Source organism: Elephantulus edwardii, unplaced genomic scaffold (assembly GCF_000299155.1).
Source record: "Elephantulus edwardii isolate Elephantulus edwardi_28Jun2011 unplaced genomic scaffold, EleEdw1.0 scaffold00298, whole genome shotgun sequence".
NCBI lineage: Eukaryota > Metazoa > Chordata > Mammalia > Macroscelidea > Macroscelididae > Elephantulus > Elephantulus edwardii.
Window position 1 is genome coordinate 1,405,055 of NW_006400048.1, and position 23,406 is coordinate 1,428,460.

At 40.5% G+C, this 23,406-nt stretch overlaps 1 protein-coding gene and 1 pseudogene across 1 annotated transcript; both read left to right on the top strand.

Moving 5' to 3' along the window:
• Positions 1 to 2,916: 2,916 nt before the first annotated feature.
• On the top strand, positions 2,917 to 23,406 carry LOC102854254 (iron-sulfur cluster assembly 1 homolog, mitochondrial-like). Its single transcript, XM_006900867.1, has 4 exons — positions 2,917 to 3,035; positions 16,529 to 16,582; positions 21,728 to 21,833; positions 23,198 to 23,406. The coding sequence occupies exons 1-4, from the start codon at positions 2,955 to 2,957 to the stop codon at positions 23,344 to 23,346; spliced, it is 390 nt and encodes a 129-aa protein (XP_006900929.1). The 5' UTR covers positions 2,917 to 2,954; the 3' UTR covers positions 23,347 to 23,406.
• Positions 9,833 to 10,562, top strand: LOC102853851 (annotated as a pseudogene).

A 23,406-nucleotide genomic window follows, 5' to 3' on the forward strand; every position in this document is an offset into this window, starting at 1 on the left:
TAATTTGTTGATGCTTGCTTTGTGACCTAGAATGTGATCTATTCTGGAGAATGTTCCATGCACATTGGAAAAGAAGGTATATTGTGCTTTTTTGGGGTCCATTAGCCTATAAATATCTATAAGATCGAGTTGGTTAATTGTGTAGTTTAATTCTTGAGTATCTTTGTTGAGATTCTTTTTGGTTCATATAATCTATTTTGCAAAGATTATAATTACATTTATAAATTTTGGCTAAAATTTATAAGAATCCCAGAACACTTAATTGTGCCATGCAAAACCTATACCTTGACCAAGAAGAAATTGTATCCTTTCTTCATACTTATTCATTCTGTATGCAGAGCAAATAATTCAAGAAGCTAAACTTTATGAAGAATGTGGCATCAGGATTGAAGGAAGCCTCATCAACAACCTGCGTTATGCAGATGACACTATCTTACTTGCAAAAACAAGCAAGACTTGAAATGCTTGCTGCATAAGATCAAATTAGATCTCAATATCAAGAAAACAAAAATCCTCACCGGAGCACAGGCAACAGCAAGACTGTTATTGTTGTTAGGTGCCCTCGAGTTGCTTGTGACTCATAAACCCTGCTCTATCCTGTGCCAACCTCACTGTCTCCAACACACTTACTCCCACCACCCCAATCACAGAATTGATCCATCTCATAGATGAAGAAAAGACTGAAATTTTCAATTTCATTTTACTTGAATCCACAATCAACACCTTTGGTATCAGTAAACAAGAAATTAAAAGATGCATTGCATTGAGTAATCTGCTGTCAAAGACCTTTCAGAGTTGAGTAGTAGCAATTTCAATATAAAGACTAAGGTGCACCTTATCCAAGCCATGGTGTTTTCCATTACTGTCTATGCATCTGAAAATTGAATTATGACTAAGGATGATAAAAGAAGAATAGATGTCTTTAAGTTGTGGTGTTGGACAAGAGTACTGAATATTCAATGGCCTGCCAAAAGAACAAATATGTCTTCAAGAAAGTATCAGAGTGCTCCTTAGTGGCAAAAATGGTGAAACTTTGACTCACCTAATTTGAGTATGTTGTTAAGACGGTCCAGTCCTTGGAAAAAGACATTGTTTTAGGGAAGATGGAGGGTCAGCAAAAGAGAGGAAGAACCTCAATAAGATTAACACTGTGATGGTAGCAGTGGTCTCTGGATGGTAGGGATGATAAGATAAGGCAGGTTTCAGACCCATTGTTAAGAGGTTCACCCTGAACTGTAGAGGACTCAATGGCACTTAACATTTCTTACATATTATTTGTAGTTCATTTGACAACACTTAAGGACAATTTGATGAAGAAAATAGACAATAACCATTGCTTGAGAATCTGTATAATAGAGGAAATCTATATAATTTGACATTAAATCTGACACCAACCCTTGTGGACATCACTAGGTCATGAAGGTCCCCACTCACTCATCCCCAATCACTCACCTGGCAGAAATTACTCCAAGCTCCAACCTTGCTGTTTCTGAGCATCACTCAAGCCAATGGCATCATCAATCAAGTCACATCCAGCCAATGGCAGCAGTACGTAGGTTGTTGTTGTTATGTGCCACTTAGTCGCTTGCGACTCATAGCAACCCTATGGTACGAGAGCCCTAAATGCCGTTCTATCCTGTGCCAACCTTGTCGTCTCAAACACACTCATTCCCACCACTCCACTCACAGAATCAATCCATCTCATTGAGGGTCTTCCTCCTGCACCGTCCCTCCACTCTCCCAAACATGATGTCCCTGTCCAAGGACCAGTCGCTCCTTGCAACATGCCCAGCTGACTTTCCCAATGCAATACATCTCTTGATTTCCTGGCTGCTGTTACTAAGAGTGTTGACTGTAGAGCCAAGTAAACTAAAACTGTTAACTATCTCAATCTCTTCACCATTCATACTGATGCTGCCAATTGGCCCAGTGGTTTTCTTGATGTTGAGCTTCAATCCATATAAGCAGCTGCAGTCCTTGACCTTCTGCAGCAAGCGTTTCAGATCCTCCTCAGTTTTAGCAAGCAGGGTTGTGTCATCTGCATAACAGAGGTTGTTGATGACTCTTCCACCAATCCTGATGCCACATTCCTCCTTGTACTGCCCAGTGTCTCGGATGATCTGTTTTGCATACAGATTGAAAAGGTATGGAGAGAGAATACATCCCTGACGGACCCCCTTCTTGATTTTGAACCATGTAGTAGATTTTGAAGTATAGGTTTCGCATTAGCACAATCAAATGTTCTGGGAATTCCCATTCTTCTTAGAGTCAGCCATAGCTTGTTGTGATCCACACAGTCAAAAGCCTTTTCATCGTCAATGAAGCACAGATAGACATTTTTCTGGTATTCTCTGCTTTCTGTCAAGGTCCATCTAACATTGGCTATAATATTCCTAGTACCACAACCTCTTATAAGAGAGCCGAGAAACCAAAGCTAAAGGAAGAAACCAAGAAATCAAAGAGCTGAACAGAAAATTTCAAAAGGCAGCGCGGGACGACAAAGCAGGATACTGTAATGAAATGTGCAGAGAACTGGAGTCCGAAAATCAAAAGGGCCAACTCGCTCAGCGTTTCTTAAGCTGAAGGAGTTGAAAAACAAATTCAAGCCACGGTTGGCAATACTTAAGGATAGTTTGGGTAGAATGTTAAATGATCCAGGAAGCAGTAAAATAAGAGTCACTGTATCAGAAGGAATTGGCTGACACAGAGGAAAATTACAGGTTGGTATGGGAGATGTTGGGGGGACTTGCGATTAGTGGGCGGGGCTTGGGCTTTGTGGGCGTGACATGGCAGCTGTGGGGAGGGCTCTGAGTTCCGGGGGCGGGGCCGGGGCTAGGCGGGGCGGGGCGGGGCCTGGGAGCCGTGCGCCGTGGCCTGTGGCGTCAGTGCGCGCCGTGTCCATGGAGAGAGGCTGAGGGTTTGGAGCTCTGGCCCGAGGCACCCGGGCGGCGAAGATGTCAGCTTCCCTAGTCCGAGCCACTGTCCGGGCTGTCAGCAAGAGGAAGCTGCAGCCCACTCGGGCCGCCCTAACCCTGGTGAGTGTGTAGGAGGCACGGCCGGATCGTGACATTGGTTCGGTCTCACCCTATATGAGGAAAGGTCACACGATGGCAATAAGGACTGAGAGGGCGCGGCCGAGAGTCTGCCTCTCTGCCCGTCCTTAGGGGCCGCCTTCCAGTCCCCATTCCAGGGGCGCAGCGGGAACTGCGATCCCAGCAGCCCTGCGCTGCGCAGGCGCGTGAAGGATGGCGGCGGCCGCGTCCTGATTGGACCCGAAGACAGCGAGCTGCGCCTGGGAGCCAGTCGGGGTGCGCTCAGTGCTGCACCGCTGATCGCCGGGCAGCAGCTGACGGGGTGCGCTGAATGCTTTACGGCTCAGTGCTGGGCAGCAGCTGTCGGGGTTCGCTGAGTGCTGTACCGCTCAGTGCGGGGCACCAGCTGTCAGGGTGTGCTGAGTGCTCTCTGCACATCACATCACAATGCTCTGGTCAATATCTGGTGAGTGCTGAGCACAGGTCCTTCTGGATCAAGGGCATTCATTCAGCATTTGTTCCTGGGGGTTCACACAAACATAAACGCCCTTGCTAGCTGAGCCAGGTCTGCAGGCGCTGTGAGGACCAGTCGGCAATCTACTTTCAGAAGCTCGCCCTGGAGGGTTGACCTAACTTGGAATTCGTTTAGTATGAAGATGACTCTTAGCTACACCCTTTTCATTGCTGGGGATTGGAGAAGCTCACAGCTTGACAAGGAGCCTTGCCCTGCCCGCCCTTTGCTGTGCCCTGTTGTTGTGTTAGGTTTGTGAGACACCTTGTCCCCCACTTCCATCCCCCTGCAGTTCTTGGCCCTAAGCTCTTACTACAGAGGAGGGTATAAACATCTTCCTGAGGGAGTTTACATTTTACAGGTTAGACCATACATACCGCCCATACAGTGTCTTCTGTTTATATTTTCAAGACTTATTAAGGTATGCTTGGTATAACATAGAACTAACCAGTTTAAAGTGCGGTCTAATATAGTTTAGATCATTCATAAATTTGTGGTGCAACCATTTACCAATATCAAATATTTTCATAACCCAAGAAGAAACAATGCGTTAAGCAGTTCTTGTATTTGCAATTTTGAAAGGATCATTTTTAGGAAAGAGACCTGTTCTGCATTCTTCACACATAGTACAGTAAAGGACAAGCTTTTGTGGATACATTCACCTGAGACTGGATAAATAGATTCTTTAAAGTCAACTATGGATTCTCAGTTTTCTAATGCCATAAACAGATAATACCTAATTTCCAGAAAAGAAGGTAAGCAAAAAAAGGGGGGGGGGAAGTCATGGTCAAGTGGGAAAGATCACTTTGTGATGAAGAAATTTTTTATCCCCATACAGAGGCTTTCTTGATTACTTTATGTGTTGTCTTTTTCCGTACCGGCAAGCACATTTTCATGGTCTCAGAATTCTTTGAGACTTCAGATCATAAGGAACCAGACAATCTCAACAAAATTATCCAGATTCAAAATAGTCCTTCCACTGGTCATGGTTAAGCAAAAAAGAGTTAGGCATTAGGGGCACTCATTCTCCCAAAAAGAATGTGTTTGCATTAGGGGCACTCATTCTCCCAAAAAGAATGTGTTTCCTGTTATTCTGGTTATACCCTTTACACAACACATTACCTCTTATCAGCCTAATTTACAGCCCCCTCCAAAATAAACAAATAAAACACCAAAAACCCAAATAACCAAAACAGACATGCTACTGCTTTATCAGATAATTTCTTAGTTCACTGGGGCTGTTTTATGACTTGAATTTCCAGTTAGCTGCAAGAGTTCATGTCTGAATTCATTATACTTAAGTGCAGGGCTGATCCGAGGAAATTCTGATAGCGTAGTGTGGAGAGAGTTGCACTGCTAACTTTAAGATGGTGCCTCTCTGGTGGTTCAAATTCACCTGCAACTCCTTAGGAAAAAGGTCAGTGATCATTATCCTCCTATGCAATTTACAGCCTCTGAAAACACACTAGATAGTCAGCAAGGAATCTGTTCAGAACTGACAGAGATTAGAGAGTGGTGGGAGCCTTTTCAAGTGCCTGGAGGGAAAGCACTTGACCACTCTTTTCCACTTAAGAGTGCTTTCTTGCATTTCAGCCCTGGGCTTGTGTTCTTTAGCCTAAAAACTTTGTGGCCTAAATGCAAACTATGCTTAGTTTTCAAGTGGAGTGGTTTTTACTACAGTCTCATAAATTCTAATGCAGTGAGGTAATCAAAGGGCTAAAATGAAAAGAATTTAACAGACGTAATTCAAGCAAACTGATAAGGCATATGGGTGTTTCCTTTATGTTTGGGGTGATACATTATATATTTTTTTACTTTAGGACTTTCATTTGGTGCAACATTTATGTTATTGATAGGCAACATCATGATAGATGAAGGAAGAAAATTAAAGTTGTCAACAGTTTCATCTTGCTTCAATCCACAGTCAATCAGGAGACGCATTACACTGAAGAAGTCTGCACTTGGGGACCTCTCCAAATTATTGAGGAGTCAGTTTGAAGGCTAAGGTGCATCTGATACAGGCCCTGGTTTTTTCAATCACTTGCTGTGTGTCAGCAGTGGACAATGAGTACAAGAATTGATACTTTGAGATGTGCTGTTGGAAAAGGGTAATAATTATCCTGTGGACTCCCAAAACAACAAACAAACTTACCTTGGAGAAAGTGCAGCCAGAGTGTTTCTTGGTGGCAAATCTTCATCTCCTGTCCTTCAGGATTGTTGTGAGGGGAGGCAATTCCTTGAAGAAGAACATCATGCTTGGAAAGGTGGAAGGTCGGCTAAAGAGGGAAAGACCCTTAATCAGGTGAATGGACAAAGTGATTGCTGCCATGGGCTTGAGCATGTCAGGAAATGTGAGGATCGTACAGGAAAGAACAGGCAGCACTCAGATCTCTTGTTCATAGGGTTGCTATGGGTTATCATAGTAGACTCAATGGCACCCAATTAACTATTTGTATAGCCTACACAAGTTAACTTGGAAGGAGTGGCATCCACTTCCATAATAGCTTGCCTCCGGAAACCCTATGAACCTGGAGAGAGGATGAAAGGCACCCAAGCATCGAGGATTCTCCTTCATAGGGTCTCTATGAGTCACCTGCGACTTGACGGCACTTAACAACAACAACAATACACCAGTTAACAAGAAGAAAAGAATAGAGAAATGATTTTGTCAACATTAAATTATGTGAACGGATTGATTCTAATCCAGCATATGGCTGATATTTCCTAACAGTAGGGTTGGTTATTTGATTTACAACTTCATGCACTGTGTTCAAGTGAATATACCCTTAGATACCTGCAAGAAATGCCACCACACACCGTGTTCTGGATCTTGCCCAGGAATCCAGTGGAATTTAATTTGTAGAAACTCGAGTAAATGTGCTCTAAGAGATTCTTGTAAATATGCTGGCAGGTTTTATATTCCCTGAAGAAATGCCATCATTGTGCAAGTCAGAATTGGAACACTCATTTAGGACAAAGGATACACCCACAAAAAACTACATTTTCTTTGCATAAATATTGAAAGAGCAGAGTCAGAGACAAATTTTGTCAGTTTACCATTCTCTGTTAAACTTATTTTAAATATATTTTGTTGCTAGGTGTAATCAAGCTGAGTCTAATAGTTCTACAGGGTAAAATTTCCTGTGAGCTTCCTTGGCTCCAATCTTTACAGAAGCCCTTTCTCCCACGTTACTGCTGGGTAAATTAAACCCATAAATCCTTCATTTAATTCCCAGCTTCTTACTTTTGCCAGCAGGGCTCCTTCCTGTCATGTTTGCCCTAGTAATTTTTATTGGCACTATGACCTGCAAATGGACTTAAGGAACAACTTTGATATTAAGTAGAATTGATCATGTACTCCTAGTACAGAGTCTATTTCAAGCTTTTTTGCCAGGAATAATTTTTAAATCTGCTCTCCCTGTGATATCTGTGCTTTTAATCCACTGGCTCCAAGGGAGAAAGATGTGCGGTGTCCTCTCATTAAGAGTTAGAACCTCAGAAAGCTGATAAGAGGGTTGTGAGCTGCTGTGAATTAATTTGACATTTTGAGTTTAAGTAACCCCTCCAAGATGTCTCATAATTGTATCCACTAGTTAATTTTTCACCAGAGCCAACTCCTGCTCTGCCTCCTTTTCTGAATTTGATTTCTAGTTCATAGTAGTTTGTTATCAAGGGAGCTCTGGTGTACAGGTTGTTCTATAGAAAGTTGCTCTGCTGACCCAAAGGCCATAGCTCTCTGGTGGTTAGAATCCACCAGTGGCTCTGCAGGAGAAAGATGGGCCGTTTTCTCTTTAGTTTACAGCCTCAGAGATTCAGTGGAAGGCCAGTTATGAGTTGCTTCCAATTAGACTGCAAAAAGAGAGAGATTATGTATCTTTGACATTTTTCTTTGGAATTTTTACTTGAGTTACAGTTTTGTAAAGGAGCCTACTTTGTCACATGTTTATCTTTTATTCCCTATAATGCAACTTTGCTTAGAGTTCTAGGAGAGAATTGAGCCCTACAGAAAACTGGTTGACTGTCATTAAGTACCATCCAAGGAGTGGGACATAGCAAAAATTGTGATGCACAGAAAAACACCAAAGCAGGCCCTCTGGCTTCCAGTAATTTCCAACTCAGTGACCTTGGAGGACGAGCAGACCTGCCAACTGTTGTTTCCACCATGAAGAACCTCACAGAAGTAGCCTGCTCATCATTCTCCCATGGAGCAGCTGATGGATTTGAACCTCCAGCCTTCCAATTAGCAGTTAATCCAAGTAGTTAGCCACTGTGGAGCTGTGTTCCTCAGGCACAGAAAAGGGGTGGATTTCTTTATGTGCAGTAGATGCCTTCCAGCAGTATGGTTTGGGGGACCCCTTTGAAAAAGACTCACTCACTCATTGCTGTCAAGTCTGAACTGAATTATAGCTGGCCCGCCAATGAATTTTCAGTCTGTAAATTGTGTGGAAATAGATTGCCCATCTTTCTCCTATGGATTCAAACCACTTGCTTTTATCAGGTGGTTTTGATAGTATAACTCCTTACCTGCTACACCATCAGAATTAGGAGATGCTTAATACACTGTTAAATACATTAAAGTTTTGATGAGACCATAGATGGTCCAGCACCAGAAGACCTTTGAACAATGGAAAAAGTGTGCCACCAAATACTTCCTCTGCCTATAAAGGTAACTTAAGGAAATATTAGCCTAAACCAAATCCGTTTTCTGTCAATTCCAAGTCAGAATGACCCCATGTGTAACAGAGTAGAACTGCTTTTTGGGTTTTCTTAACTGTGGAAACAAATAATTTGGTCTCTCTTCTACCACATTACTGCACAGATTTAAACCACCAGCCTTTATGTTAATAGAGCGTATATGCTGTGTGTCACGTGGGGACTTTCAGGGATGTGTTTTCTTATGTTGACACCAAGTCAGTTGTAGTAGAATTACCCCTCAGGGTTTACAAGGCTGTGACCTTCCAGAAGCAGATTACAGGCCTGTTTTATATGTCCCAGGGCATTGGAGTGCCAGACTATGACCAGCCATTGAGTGTGTCAGCTAACAATGAGGGAATGGTTAAATAACATAATAGATGCTGTCTGTGTAATATTATGATGTTGTTGTGTACCATTGATTGTGTGGAAGGAGATTTCCCATCCTTCTTCCAGAGAGCAGCTGGTGGATTGCAGTGTAGCTTCTTGCCACCAGGCCACCAGGGTTCCCTGTAATATTTTGAAGCCATTATAAATAACAATTCTTCTGTAAAGATTTTGGAGTCTTTCTTTCACATGCCAGTTTTGTGACCTTGTGCAGATTAGTCTCTGCATTGCAGAGTTTTAGGAATAAAGAGATAATACATAGGAATCAGTAAGCTGCTGCTTTTGTAGGGTACTGAATATGTTATAGAGTTGTTTTCAATTTAGAATAATCTCATGCAACCTAATAAGCTGTCTCACAGAATTTTCATTACTTTACTATTTATAGAAACATTTTGCCAGATCTTTTCCCCCTAATTCGCAGCTGAATGGGTTCAAACAAGCCTTCTTGCTGTTAACTTCTGTGCTACCAAGGCTCCTTTCAATCATATATATTGTGATGCATGCATGTATACTTGAATAGGAAGACAAGATCTGGGGGAAAAAAACTACCACAATGCTAGCAATGATAATTTAAAAGCGTTAGAGAAAATAATAACTGTAGCTTTGGTTTTGGCTTCTAAGCATATTTCAATTTTTATTTTCAAGTTACTTGAGGAGTTATTTAAGGAAATACTCAGAATGAAGTGTTGGTGGGATAGATGTAAAGCTTAAGCTTTAAGGAACAGAAACTTCTTGCATTGGATAAAGTACAGTATGTTGTTGTGAAGTAGTTAGAAAGATTTATACAGAGTGCTTTTCCTCATCATTTTAATGACAGGAACAACCTGGATGTTTTTTATATTGGGGCAAGAAAATCTTACCCATATACTCTGACCTTAGAGAATGTGTTTCTGTGACCTTAGTCTGCTTTGTTTAGAAAGTAGCAGAGGCCCTAACTGCATCTTTGACCCCACCAGCATTAAACCAAGATTGTGTAGCACATTTTTTTGTTCCAGCAAATATTTTCCCATGATTATCTATCAGATTCATCAATCTCTCTGGAAAGTTCTTACAGCATAAATGGAGAAGATGCCCTAAGATAAGTCATTCCTGGAGCAGGAGTTCAAAACTCATGAAGTCGAGATACTGCCTGCAGAGGGAGAAACTGGCAGCAGCTTGAGGCATTAAAGAATCACAGAAGCGCTTTTCCCTTGGTGGCGCTTGACCGAAGATGGCGGTGCAGATTTCCAAGAAGAGGAAGTTTGTCGCAGATGGCATCTTCAAAGCCGAACTGAATGAGTTTCTTACCTGGGAGCTGGCTGAGGATGGTTACTCTGGAGTTGAAGTTCGAGTTACACCAACCAGGTCAGAAATCATAATCTTAGCGACCAGGACACAGAATGTCCTTGGTGAAAAGGGCCGACGGATCCGAGAACTAACTGCTGTGGTTCAGAAGAGGTTTGGCTTCCCTGAGGGCAATGTGGAGCTTTATGCTGAAAAAGTGGCCACAAGAGGTCTGTGTGCCATTGCCCAGGCAGAATCTCTTCGTTACAAACTCCTAGGAGGGCTTGCTGTGTGGAGGGCTTGCTATGGTGTGCTACGGTTCATCATGGAGAGTGGGGCCAAGGGCTGTGAAGTTGTGGTCTCTGGGAAACTCCGAGGACAGAGAGCTGTCCATGAAATTTGTCGATGGCCTTATGATCCACAGTGGGGACCCTGTTAACTACTTTGTTGACACAGCTGTGCACCACGTGTTGCTCAGACAGGGTGTGCTGGGCATCAAAGTAAAGATCATGCTTCCCTGGGACCCAAGTGGAAAGATTGGCCCTAAAAAGCCCCTCCCTGACCACGTGAGCATTGTGGAGCCCAAAGACGAGATACTGCCTACTTTCCCCATCTCCGAGCAGAAAGGTGGGAAGCCAGAGCCATCTGCTATGTCTCAGCCAGTCCCAACTGCATAATAGGGTCTCCTTGGCAACTGGATCTGAATTTTTGGATGTTGCTTTGTAAAGACCTTTAATAAAATCTTTTTCAAAGAAAACAAAACAAGAATCACAGAAGCCAGAAAGATTGACATATAGGCCATCGCATCAAGGGCTGGATAGGGGAGACTGATGTTGAATAGAGTTGGTGGGATAGATGTAAATACTGGTGGAGCAGGGAAAGGGGTGTCTCAAAACACACCTGGTAAGGGTGAGGACAGCATGGAATCTATTGGGTTTTTTTTGACTGGTGGGAAATATCTTTAATCTGCTTTTCTCTGTAAAATGCTTGTTTGTCAGATGATGTTCTAAATCTAAGCAATCAAATTAAGACAGACTAGGAAGAAGGATTGACCATCCACTTCCAAAATAGCAGGCCTTTGAAAACCCTATGTACAACAGAGCACACTTAGACTAGCAGATATGGCAACTGAGGCTGAACCCTCAAGAATGGAAACAAATAGAAGGAACAGCTGTAAACAGCCACTAGTGATTGGAATATGGAATGTATGAACCATGAATGTAAGAAAATTGGATATTGTTATGAAGGAAATGGAACTCATAAATATTGACATACTAGATATTGGTAAAAAGAGATGAACTGGCATGGGACATTTTGAGTTGGAGTCTTATATGACTGCTTTGCTGGAGACAAAAAGGTAAGGAAAAATGGGGTTGCTTTCATAGTTAAAAAAGTCATTTCTAGATCTGTCTTGAAATACAATGTTGTGAGTGACAGGATAATATCCATACACATACAAGGAAGTCCAGTGAATACCACCATCATTCAAATATATGTATCAACAACCAGAGTCAAAGAGAAAATAGAATGTTTCTACCAACTTTTGCAGTCAGAGATCGTTAGAACATGCAATCAAGATGCATTAATAATAATGGGTGACTGAAATGCAAAAGTTGGGAATAGATAAGAAGGATCAGCAGTTGGAAAACATGGACTTGGTGACAGAATTGAAGCCAGAGATAGAATGATAGAATTTTACACAATCAACAACTCGTTCCTTGCAAATACATTTTATAAGAAACATAAACGCAGTCTGTGCATATGGATTTCACCTGACCACATGCATAGGAATCAGATTACATCTGTGGAAAGAATCACTGGAGAAGCTCAATATCAGCTATGAAAACTAGGCCAGGTGCTAATTGTGGAACAGACCACCAACTACTCATGCAAGGTAAAGCTGAAGCTGAGGAAAATGAAAAGCCCACGGAAACCAAAATTTGAGTCTATCCCACCTGAATTTCAAAACCATCAACAGAACAGGTGTGAGGCCTTGGACATTAATGAGCAAAAACCAGATGTGCTGTGAGCGGATATCAAGAATATCATCCAGGAAGAATGCAAAAGGTCATTATAAAGACAGAAGAGGAAAAAAAGACCAAGATCAATGTCAGAAGAAACTAAATATTGCACTGGAGAGCAAGAAGCCAAAGCAAAGGGAAGAAATCAAGATATTAAGGAGTTGAACAGAAGATTCCAGAGGGCAGCATGGGAAGAGAAAGTATAATAATGAAATGTGCAAGGAACTGGAGTCAGAAAATCAAAAGGGCCGAGCTCACTCAGCATTTCTTAATCTATAGGAATTGAAGAACAAATTCAAACCTTGAGTTGCAATACTTAAGGATGCTTTGGGCAGAATATTGAATGATCCAGGAAGCATTAAAATAAAATGGAAGAACTATACAGTCATTGTTCCAAAAGGTATTGGTGGACAGAGAAGAATTTCATGAAACAACGTATGAGCAAGAGCCAGTGGTGATGAAGGAAGAAGTTCAAGCTGCTATGAAAAAATTGCCAAAAAACAAGCTCTCAGGAATTGATGGCATACCAATTGACATATTTCAACAAACATATACTGCCCTGGATGTGCTCACCAAGTTGTGCCCGAATCTGGAGGACAACCACCTAGCCAGCTGATTGGAAGCGATCTGTGTTTGTTCCCATTCTAAAGAAGGGTAATCCAACAAAGTGTGGAAATTATTGAACAGATTCTGCTGAAGATTATCCAAAAACGACTGGAACAGTGCATCAACAGAGAACTGCCTAAAGGGCAGGCTGGGTTTAGAAGAGGCCATGGCAGTAGGGATAGTATAGCTAATGTCAGATGGATCTTGGCTGAAAGCAGAGAGTACCAGAGGAATGTCTGTGTTTAATTGAGTATGCAAATGCATTTGACTGTGTGAATCACAACAAAGTGTGGCTGACTCTGAAAAGAATGGGAATCCCAGAACACTTGATTGTACTTAATGCTAAACCTATACTTGGACCAGGAGGTAGTCATCAGAACAGAGCAAGGAAACACCGCATGGTTCAAAATTGGGAAGGATGTGCATCAAGGATGTGTCCTATCTCCAGAGTGCCAACATAGCATTGCCAGTTAAAGGAGAGTTAATAAAGCGAAAAGTAAAACATAATTGATCAGGTCTGTAACAATGAGCCAGCATATGCTGGGCACTTTATGCCTATTACTGTTAGCAGTGTATCTCACAGATACATTTATTTAATCCTCCCAGGAGTAAGAGGGTTGCCATTGGGAGGTAACCTGGAAGTTGGCCAGATGCAAAACAGAGGCTAGACTTACCATCTTCTTTCCCAGGAAAAGAGAGTCGATAAATCATGAAGAACTTTGTTTCTGTTTATTTTGTTGACTAGCTTAGTTCTGTTCATCTAGATACTCATAAAAGCTCTGGTGGCCCAGTGGATAGAGAGTTGCACTGCCAATCCAAAGAGAGGTGGCTCAAATCTACTAGCTGCTCTGAGGGAGAAACAGTTTCCTGTGCAATTGACTGCCTCTGAAATCCCACTGGTTATCAGTTAGGAATGAACACTGACTTGATGGTGGTGAGATACTGTTAACTGTTTAATCCAGGTACTAATGGGAACAATCCAGACATTGCTTTTTCAAAAAAGATACTGTGAAAATGCGTTAACCACTTGGCTATAATTAACATTTCTTTCATTTTTGTTACCAAATGAGTCAGTTATATGATTCTTTATTATTGTTATTACATTTTGGCTTGTTTTTTGGTGAGGTGTTTGTTGGGGTTTTTTGCTTGTTTCATATATGTTGTATTTTGTATAACTGATTACCTCTGATCAATGTCTTTTACCACTCTGTCTATTCAAGTCCCTGTTGCACCTTTCCCATTCTTTCTCCCCCATCCACTCACCAGCCTCTGCTATCCCAGTGATCCCATTTTCTCCTTTTCTTCCTTTCTCCTTCTCCCCTTAAACATTTTTTACATATCACGTTGTTATCTTCCTATTTTCACAGTAGCAGTCTTATGAAGTATTTGTCCTGTTGTGACTCATTTATTTCACTCAACATAATGCTCTCTAGACTCTTCCAAGTTGTGTTGTGTTTTACAAATACTTCATCATGCTTTAGTGCTGCTTAATATTCTATTTTGTGAATATATAGGTTTTAAGAGTGGTTTTCGGGGAGCTCTGGTGGCCTAGTGGTAAGGAGCTGCAATTACAATCCCAGAGGCGCACGGTTCGAATCCATCAGATGCTCTGCCGGGGAAGGAGGGACAATCTCCTCCTGTACCAGTCAGATGTGATTTGACGGTACACCCACACAAAAAAAAAAAAAAAAAAAAAATTTTTAAAAAAAAAAAAAAAAAAAGAGTGGTTTTCAAGGAAGTGGTAAGGCATTGTGCTGTCAGTGCAAGGGTATGCTGTTTGAGTTTACCATCTGCTCCATGGGTGATGTACTGTCACTAAAAATCCCCTGGAGGATCACCTGTGGGTTGATTCCAGTCCATTGATACTCAGCAGGAAATATTTGTTTTCACTCACTAGAATCTTCTACTACATTTCTGCTCTTTTTTTATTAAATTTTATTTTATTATTTTGTGTGTGTGTGTGTGTACCGTCAAATCGGATCTGACTGGTACTGGAGGAGATTGTTCCTCCTTCTCCAGCAGAGCATCTGGTGGATTTGAATTGAGCACCTCTGAGATTGCAGTGCAGCTTCTTGCCACTAGGCCACGAGAGTTCCCTTTACACTTCTGCTCTTATAGAAAGCTTTTAAGTAGGTAATCCCATCAGCCTCTTACCTAAAGTATGAGAAGAGAAAGATATGAATTTATTCCTGACAAAGTGCCTTCTTAAACATATATCAGGGTATAGCAAGTAAATTTATTGTTGGCAAAGACTTAAAATTCTAGTTTAACAAATTTCTGCATTCTTGCCATGCTTACTCCTTCTCTAAACCTATCTTTATTTCCTTTTATACAGCTGTGCTTGTGCTCGCTGAACTTCAGACTACAAGCTGCAGACTCTTAGTTAAATGCTCATATGTCACCCTTTTCAACAAATTTTTCATGTTTCAATAAAACTCATTTCTTTAAAATAAAATAAAAAAATACCACCAAAACCCAAAATGATGATGTGCTGTTTGAATGTCTCCTTTGTGTCAGGAAATATCCTTTTTGCTGGGTATATAGTAGTAGTAGTACCCTTGAGTCAGAACAATCCATACCTGATCTCAAGCAGGTTTTCAGAGGCAGGAAATCACCCTGGAGGAGATTACCCATCTTCCCTTGGAGCACCTGGTGGACTTGAATCATATGCTTTCAGATGGCAGCACAATTCCTTATTACCAGGCCACCAGGGGTATATGTTGTTGTTGTTGTTGTTATGTGCCATCAAGTCACCTGCAACTGATGGTGACACTATTTTATTGTGTCTGACACACCCACCCTGATTACCCCAGTCACTGAATCAGTCCATCTCATCAAGGGTTTTCCCCTTCTGCTCTGTCCCTCACCCTCCCAAGCATGATGTCCCTTTCCAAGGACTAGTCCCTCCTAACGTGTCCAAAATATGCCAGACAAAGCTTCAGAATCCTTGCCTCCAAGGAGCAGCCTGGTTTAACCCTGTCCAGGGCAAACCTGTTTTGTTCTTTTAACAGTCCATGGTATATTCTTCTCCAACACTCTTCTCCAGCACCACAACTCAAAGGCATTAATTCTCTTTTTATCCTCCCCAGTCATTGTCCAGCACTTTGATGCATAGCAAGTTACTGCCTGTGTCAGGGACACCTTAGTCTTCAAACTGACATCATTGCTCTTCAGTACTCTGGAGAGGTCTCTGACAGCAGATTTTCCCAATGCAGTTCATCTTTTTCCTGGCTGCTGGTGCCAAGAGTATTAGTTGTGGAGCTAAGCAAACAAGGGAACACATAATGGTTCAAAATTGGGAAGGGTGTATACCAGGGATATGTCCTATCTCCATACCTTTTCAATCTGTATGCAGAACAGATTTCTAGGAGGCTGGGCTCTCTGAGGAGGAATGTGGCATCAGTATTGGAAGAAGACTCATCAACAATCTGCATTAGGCAGATGACACAATTCTGCTTGCTGAAACTGAGGCGGACCTGAACCGCTTGCTGCAGAAGGTCAAGGACTGCAGCCTTCAATATGGATTGGAGCTCAATATCAAGAAAACAATGATTCTCACCACTGGGCTGATGGGCAGCATTATGATTGATGGTGAAGAGATTGAGATTGCAAACAGCTTTAGTTTGCTTGGCTCCAGTGGTATATAGTTTCGGCTTTTTTTGTTTGCTGTGTTCCTTCAACTTGGAAATGGGAGAAGGATGGGTATATAGTAGGAAAACAAAATTAGTGTTACAGGAAAGAAATCACTATTGTGGTAGAAGAAGTGGCTAGTTCCAGGGAGATCATGGTAGGGGGAACTTGACCCAAGGGAATCAAGGATAAAAGGGTGCTGACAGACATTTAAACAAAAAAGGTGATTTGAATGAAATAACATGTTTGTGTTTGTGTATAAAATCTACAAACTACTCTGGCAAGGTACATGTCACAGGAATTTAGTAACAGACAATTTTACAAGACTATACTTGGAGGAAAAAGATTTTTTTAGCCAAATATCTAATAATGTATTCTTTTTTCAGACACCTTCAGCAGTACACAAGATAAAACAGCTTCTTAAAGATAAGCCTGAACATGTAAGTAAAATAAGTTAGCAAATATTTAGCAGAAAAATTAAAGTTGCTTTTTCAGAATTAATTTTACCTTGTAATTATAAATGTTATCTTTCATTGATTTTACGGTTTTACTTTAAAAAGTAATATATACGCATGGTTTTGAAAAATGAGCCAGGCTTGCTGGTCTGATGGAGACGGGTGGCACCCTTGAGACTATGACCTTTAGTTGACCTGGAACCAAAACTCACCCACCCATGTGGGTCCACTTTGAGTCAAACATACAAAACTTTAAAGAGAACAGTTGAGAGCATAGCATGCATACTGTGCTTATTTACTTGGCTTTACACTCTTAATAATGCATCTCAAATATGTTAGCTTATTTCATAAGGGGCTCTTTCTTGCTTTGGCTGCATAAAAAGTATATTCCTTAGAGCAGGTTTGATTTCACTAACAAGTCTGCTGTTTTAAAGGAGTTTTGCTGTTCCATTCAGCATGGCCATGACTGAGTGGCTGCAGCATGGCAGGCATGTTGCCTTGATGCTGTACACCTGCTTCATTGTATCCACATGTGCAATGCCACTGATAGGCACTTGTGGAGTAAGGGATTTCAGTACATTTTTTTCCAAGTAATTACAGCATTAATATTTAATAATTAGATTGCTAAGTAATTTCTAAGTCCGTTTATTTAGGTGACATTGCAATGCAGTCGTACTCCAGGGCCTGTCTCCTAAGGAAGAGAATCAGAGTATTAGTTCCATGTGGATAGCCTAAAGACTAGAGTATACATGGACCAAATGAATTGAGAATTTAGCTTCCAAGATTTTGAGGTGTGTTTGAAATAGAGATTCCTTGTGCCAGTTAACTCTCATCTCATGCAGTGTGGCTCCATTTACCTAAATCAGTGTTTTCTTGTGTTTTTTGAGTCACTCAGTTCTCCTGGGAGTTGCCTCTGTAAATCTTATTTCAATAAATTCAGATGTCCATACCTACTCCTCATGCTTAAACTTCTTAACAGCTTCAGATTTCCTGTTTATGAAGGTGAAAACTGGGCTGAACAGATACTTAAGAATATGCCCCAAAATTTCACCCATATAAACTTAAGCTTTACTATTCTAAGTATGTGCAGTTATCATGTGTGCTCTATAAGCAGTCACTCTAGAGATGAGTATAACTGAATTATTTTTCTTTTTGAGTAATGTCAGAGAGACTATTCTGAGTGTTGCAGATTTTCAAAATTCCCAAAGTGGACAGAAATTTTATTTCAGTTGTTTGTTGGTTTTTTGTTTTGTTTTGTTTTGTTTTTTTAAAAAAAGATGTTAAGATTGTATATATAGTAAAGACTGGAAGAAAATATGAAGAAAAAAGTACATGCTGTTTTATTAGAGTTATAGTTAATGTGCTGTTGAATCAAGTATGACAGTGACCCTATGAACAGTAGAACTGAACTCTGTCCTGTCTTGTGCCACTGTCATCATCTCATACATAATTGAGTCCATTTACAGTAACATTGCTACCGTTATTATGCCATTCTATCTTCTTAGGGGTCTTTTTCTCCTACACTGACCCTCTCCCCAAGCATGATGTCTTTTTCAAGGAATAGCCTCCCCTAGCAACTTACCCGAAGTATTAGAGATGAAGTATTATTATCTTTGCCTCTAAGGAGCACCCTGGCTTTACTTTCTCCAAAATATATATGTTCTCTCTTGGCAATCCGTGGTACATTCAGTACTCTTCTCCATCACCACCCCTCAAAGGCATTAGTTCATCTTCTGTCATCCTTATTTGTTGTCCAGCTCTCTGATGAGTAGCAGGTAATTGAGAAGACCATGACCTGAATCAGGCACACCTTAGTCTTCAAACTGACATCATTGTTCTTATGTATTTTGGAGAGATCATAACAGCAGACTTGTCTAACGCAGTGCATCTCCTGATTGCCTAACTGCTGGTATCAAGGATGTTGGTTGTTGATCTAAGGAAGATGAAGTCATAGCTTCAATCCTTTCTTCTTCTGTTGTGATGTTAGCTGTGACTTGATGTAGAGATGTAATCCTGAAGGCTTGATCTTCTATAGTAAGTATTTCAAATCTTCCTCACTTTCAGCAAACAAGTAACAAAGGTTGTTAATGAGTCTTTCTCCAATCCTAATGTGACATCCTCTTCATAGAGTCTAGCTTCTCAAATTATTTGTTCGGCATATAGGTTGAATAGGTATGAAGAAGGTGTATCCCTGTGTGGAGTTCAAAATGTCTTTCCTAGACATTACTTGACTTTGCCATGCGAATGAGCAGGGATATATGAATAGGGTGTTTTAGTCTGTCCACAGGGGATTGGCTAGTCTAGCCATTAAATGAATGATTCAGCAGCATTAGGAGAATCTTTTTACCTGCCAGCAAAGAAAAAGCAAAAGATGCAACTCATCCTTCAAGACCAGAACAACAGCCGTAGCAGCTGAATCAGAGGACCAAAGAGCCCATATGAGATGGAGCTGAATACTACCACCGTGGACAGAACCAGAGCTGAGCTAAGAGCCTTACCCAAGTTTGTTGAACAACTAGGGTTGTGAGGGAAGAGCTATTATTGACAGGACTGAGAACTTTGTATCACTGACCACAAGGCTCGAGGCTGAGGCGCCTGCAAGCACACTGTGGAAGCTGTTCTGTATTCTGCTACCAACCTGAATTATAGCCTTTTGACTTCCCCAGTATGGTTCTGTGTCTTCTCTGATTTATCGCATTGGATTTTGGACCCAGTAAAGCATTATTGGTGTTGAGATGAGGAGAAAGAGGTGCAAGAGTGTGGAGGACATGTCTGACCTCATGGGAATTAGTTTTGCATTGTTGATGAGGACAGTTAACCCCTTGTGAAGTTGGTAAAGATCAGATATGGCTATCCTCACATGGTCCTTGCTCTTTTTACATACTTCCTGAAACGACAGCCTCTTGAGCTAGGTATAAATTTCTAATGACCACAAGTGTGTTTTAAGATTCACATCCTTCTCAGTATTATCTACAGTAAAATGCCTTTGCCTAGGCAGTAAACACAGATAAGACATTCTTCTCGTATTCTTTTCTTTCACCCAAGTCTATCTGACACCAGCAGTCGTACCCCTGTACGACTAGTCCCTGTCAATGTGCTGTTATATAGCCCTTTTGGGGTGATATTCAACATTATTTTGCTTGCATGTGATATTAATGATTTTGTTCTATAACTTCACATTCTTTTGGGTCACCTTTTTTGGAAATAGGAACAAATATGTATCTTTTCCAGTTACTTGGCCAGGCACCTATTTCCAAATTTCCTGGCATAGACTGGTGAGCACATCCAGGGTTGCATCTATTAGTTAACCATGTCAGTTGTATTCCATAAATTCCTGGGTGGGGCCTTATTTTTTGCCATTCCCTTCAGTGCAGCTTGAACTTCATCCTTCATTACCATTGACTCTTGTTCATATGGTACTTTCTGTTATTTTTCAGTGTCAGCGAATTTCTGATACAGTGACTGTGTATTCCTTCCATCATCTCCCCCCTCCCCCTTCATTCCATCTTCTATTGATGCTTCCTGGATCATTCAAGATTTTGCACATAGCATCTCTCATTTTTGCGACTCGAGTCTTGATTCTGTCTTTCAGTTCTTTCAGCTTGAAAAATGCCAAACAAGTTCTTCCTTTTTTATTCTCTTACTCAACTATTTACACAGTGCAGTATAATATTTTGCTTTGTCTTTAGCTGCCCTTTGAAATCTTCTGTTCAGCTTTTCACTTTGACAAAAGATATTGTTAGGGTAGTAGTTACCAGCTTTTCCCCTATATTGTTTTATTTGCATATTAATTGTCTTTTGCTTTTTAAATGCTAATTAATATTCTGCTTGTATAAGTTATTAAATATTTATTCCTTATTCTATTTATACATCTTCTTGTTGTGTCCAAGTAGGAACCGACCCATAGCTGACCCTCTAGCAGGTTTTCAGAGACAGTAGGAAGAGATAGCTCATCCTTCTCCCACAGAGCAGCTGTGAATTTGAACTGTGTGTGCACCTTTGGGTTTGCAGCAAAGCTTCTTATCTGCTATCCACTAGAACTTTTAAAACCAAAAGTCTAATATTTAGTATACTTTTTAAAAAATTATGAGAATATGTTTTTAATAATATAAATTGCTTCATCTACAATGCTTTGAATTTTTTTCTTTTTTTAAAAATTTTATTGATTTTAATGAACATTTACAGAGATTTTGGATTTCTATTCATTCACTGTTGCACTATTTTCTCTACCCTCCCCAGTTCGTTCCTCTCTTTTTCTTTTCCTTGAAAGTCCTTAATTGTTCCATTGCCACAGTGCTTGTCAAAACCAGTTCTGATTAATCTCTTTTGTCAGTGTGTCCTTTCCCATTCCCTATCACTCCTCCCTGAGAGAGATTTCACCCTGATTCATAAGGAAAAGGGGAGGGCATATTCTCTTAGCTACTTCCTGCTGGAAAGGGATGCTGTAGGTTTCAGGGTGAAGATCTTCTCTCACTACTCTCAAGGGCCCCTTTAGCAATAGGAAACACGTAGACTATTTTGGAGATTGATTTTGGAATTTAGGTGCACTGTTATCAGTTGTGCTTAGCCATACATGTTCATATCCTTGAAGATGCATCATGGAACTGTTGTAGCCTAGAAGACACAATTGTAACTAACAAGTTAAAAAAGTACAGGAGTCAAAAATTAAAAGCAATAATATTCCAAGTAGAGCTTCTGACAGTGGCACAAATCAAGTTACAGAGGGAATGTAGTTCTTAAAATAAAAGGCTGTTGACTAGCACTTTGTCTATTATAGTATAAAGGTTAGGAGCCACAAGATGTAGAAACTCAACTATGTCATTTATTGTTCTTAAGTCCTGGACCAAATTTCATCTACCACTGGGTTGTTTTACAGCTTGGAAGTCCGCATGCAAGGCAGAGGTGAAGTAAGGAGCTGCTTATGAGGTTTTCTGTCAATTCCAACAACTAAGAAATAGTGAGAAGAGTTGATACCTCAGAAGGCTTTTAGGACCAAATAGGCTCTTGTGTCCAGGAGAAAACTAATATACTTAACAGTAATGTTAATGCTCACCAACAGCTCTTCTGGGAGGATCTAAATCGTTGAAGCAATGCTTTGAAATTAAGTGCACATTTATAATTCTCTTTCAGGTAGGTGTGAAAGTTGGTGTTCGAACCAGAGGTTGCAATGGCCTTTCTTATACTTTAGAATATACAAAGACAAAAGGAGATTCTGATGAAGAAGTTGTTCAAGATGGTGAGTGTTTAGCAAACTTTTTTCTGGATACTTTGTTTTACATATAATAAAGTAAATAATAATAATAAGAAAGAGATGGGATATTCTCTGTATCTAGGCATTTTTAACTTATGCCCCACACTTGAATGAAGTTAGTGCTGTATTATCTTCATTTTGTAGATGAAGAAACTGAGTTACTGAGAGGAAGTGCTTTGGTTAAGGCCACACAGCTATTAAGAGGCCTGGGAGAAATGTAAACCAAGTCAAGGTGACCCTAGTAACTGCCCTTATAACTAAATGGTATTTTATTGGATAAACTTGTTTGTTTCCATTTCAAAAGGGCAATTTATCTTCTTTCCCAAAAAGTTTGTAATATGGTAGCACTTCAAAATGAACCAACCACTTATTTTTATTCGAAGCAGTGATTTTACATTTATGTTAAAAAAGTAATGTCAAATCATCAAAAAACATTCTAAATTTGTAATTTTTATTAAAAAATTATTTGCCAGATCATTTCCTTTTCAATATCTGATAAAAGTAATTAAAAAAAAACAAATAAAGATGCCCCTGTGCTTTGTGCTTTGTGCCTTTAGCATGGGTGGTTTTGTAGGGCAGAAGTGATATGCGTTATTAGGCAGCTTGCGGTCCTTGCCCACATGTAAGACATGTATGGCTAAGTATCCTTTCACTGAGAAACAAAAATTATAAGCAGTAAAGACATTATTTTGAAAATAACCTCAGAGTATCTTGTGCCTTAAGAGTTGAAGAGGGAATGAATCAAAGAAACTGTGCATAGTTTATATACTTAAACAATGACTGGATTTCTTATGTGAAAACTTCGTTTAAGGTATTTCATCTCAATTGTTGTTAGAGTTATATTGGTTGTACTTGCAGAGCTGTGTTACGAGGACCAGTTTTCTGACCCCTAACCAGGTCTGTCACCCCTGACTGACAAGTCCTGCTTAGTGTCACAGTCTTTTTGCATATTTCTGGCTTGGCCAGTGTGTCATATATATAGGTGATGTCACAGTGAATTCCATCTATGCAAAATTATCGCTGAGACATATGTATTTTCTTAATGTTACAAAAAAGAAAAAGTAGTCGAAATAGTATGGAAGGATAGTTTTGTATGAAATTGGCATGAAAAAAAATATTTTTTTCAGAGTTACCTGTTCTTGACACAGATTCATGTGGGAAAGGTGCAGTGAGGAACTGAGCACTTACTCCCTCAAAGGAAATAATGAAGCATTCCAAAGCTTCCTGCCTGGTATGTTTGAAGCAGCAGTTAAGCAGTTTGCTTTCCAGGTTCACTTGTGCTTTGACTCAGCTGCATGGCTCCATACGGTTTGCAGCCTTTATCTGATACATGTTTTCTTTTCCCTAAGGGGTCAGAGTGTTCATTGAAAAGAAAGCACAACTCACCCTTTTGGGAACAGAAATGGACTATGTAGAAGACAAATTATCCAGTGAGTTTGTGTTCAATAACCCAAACATCAAAGGAACGTGTGGCTGTGGAGAAAGCTTTAACATCTGAACTCTCAGGATCCTTCATGCTGCCGTGACCTGCAGGGATACCTGCAGAAACCTTGGGCCT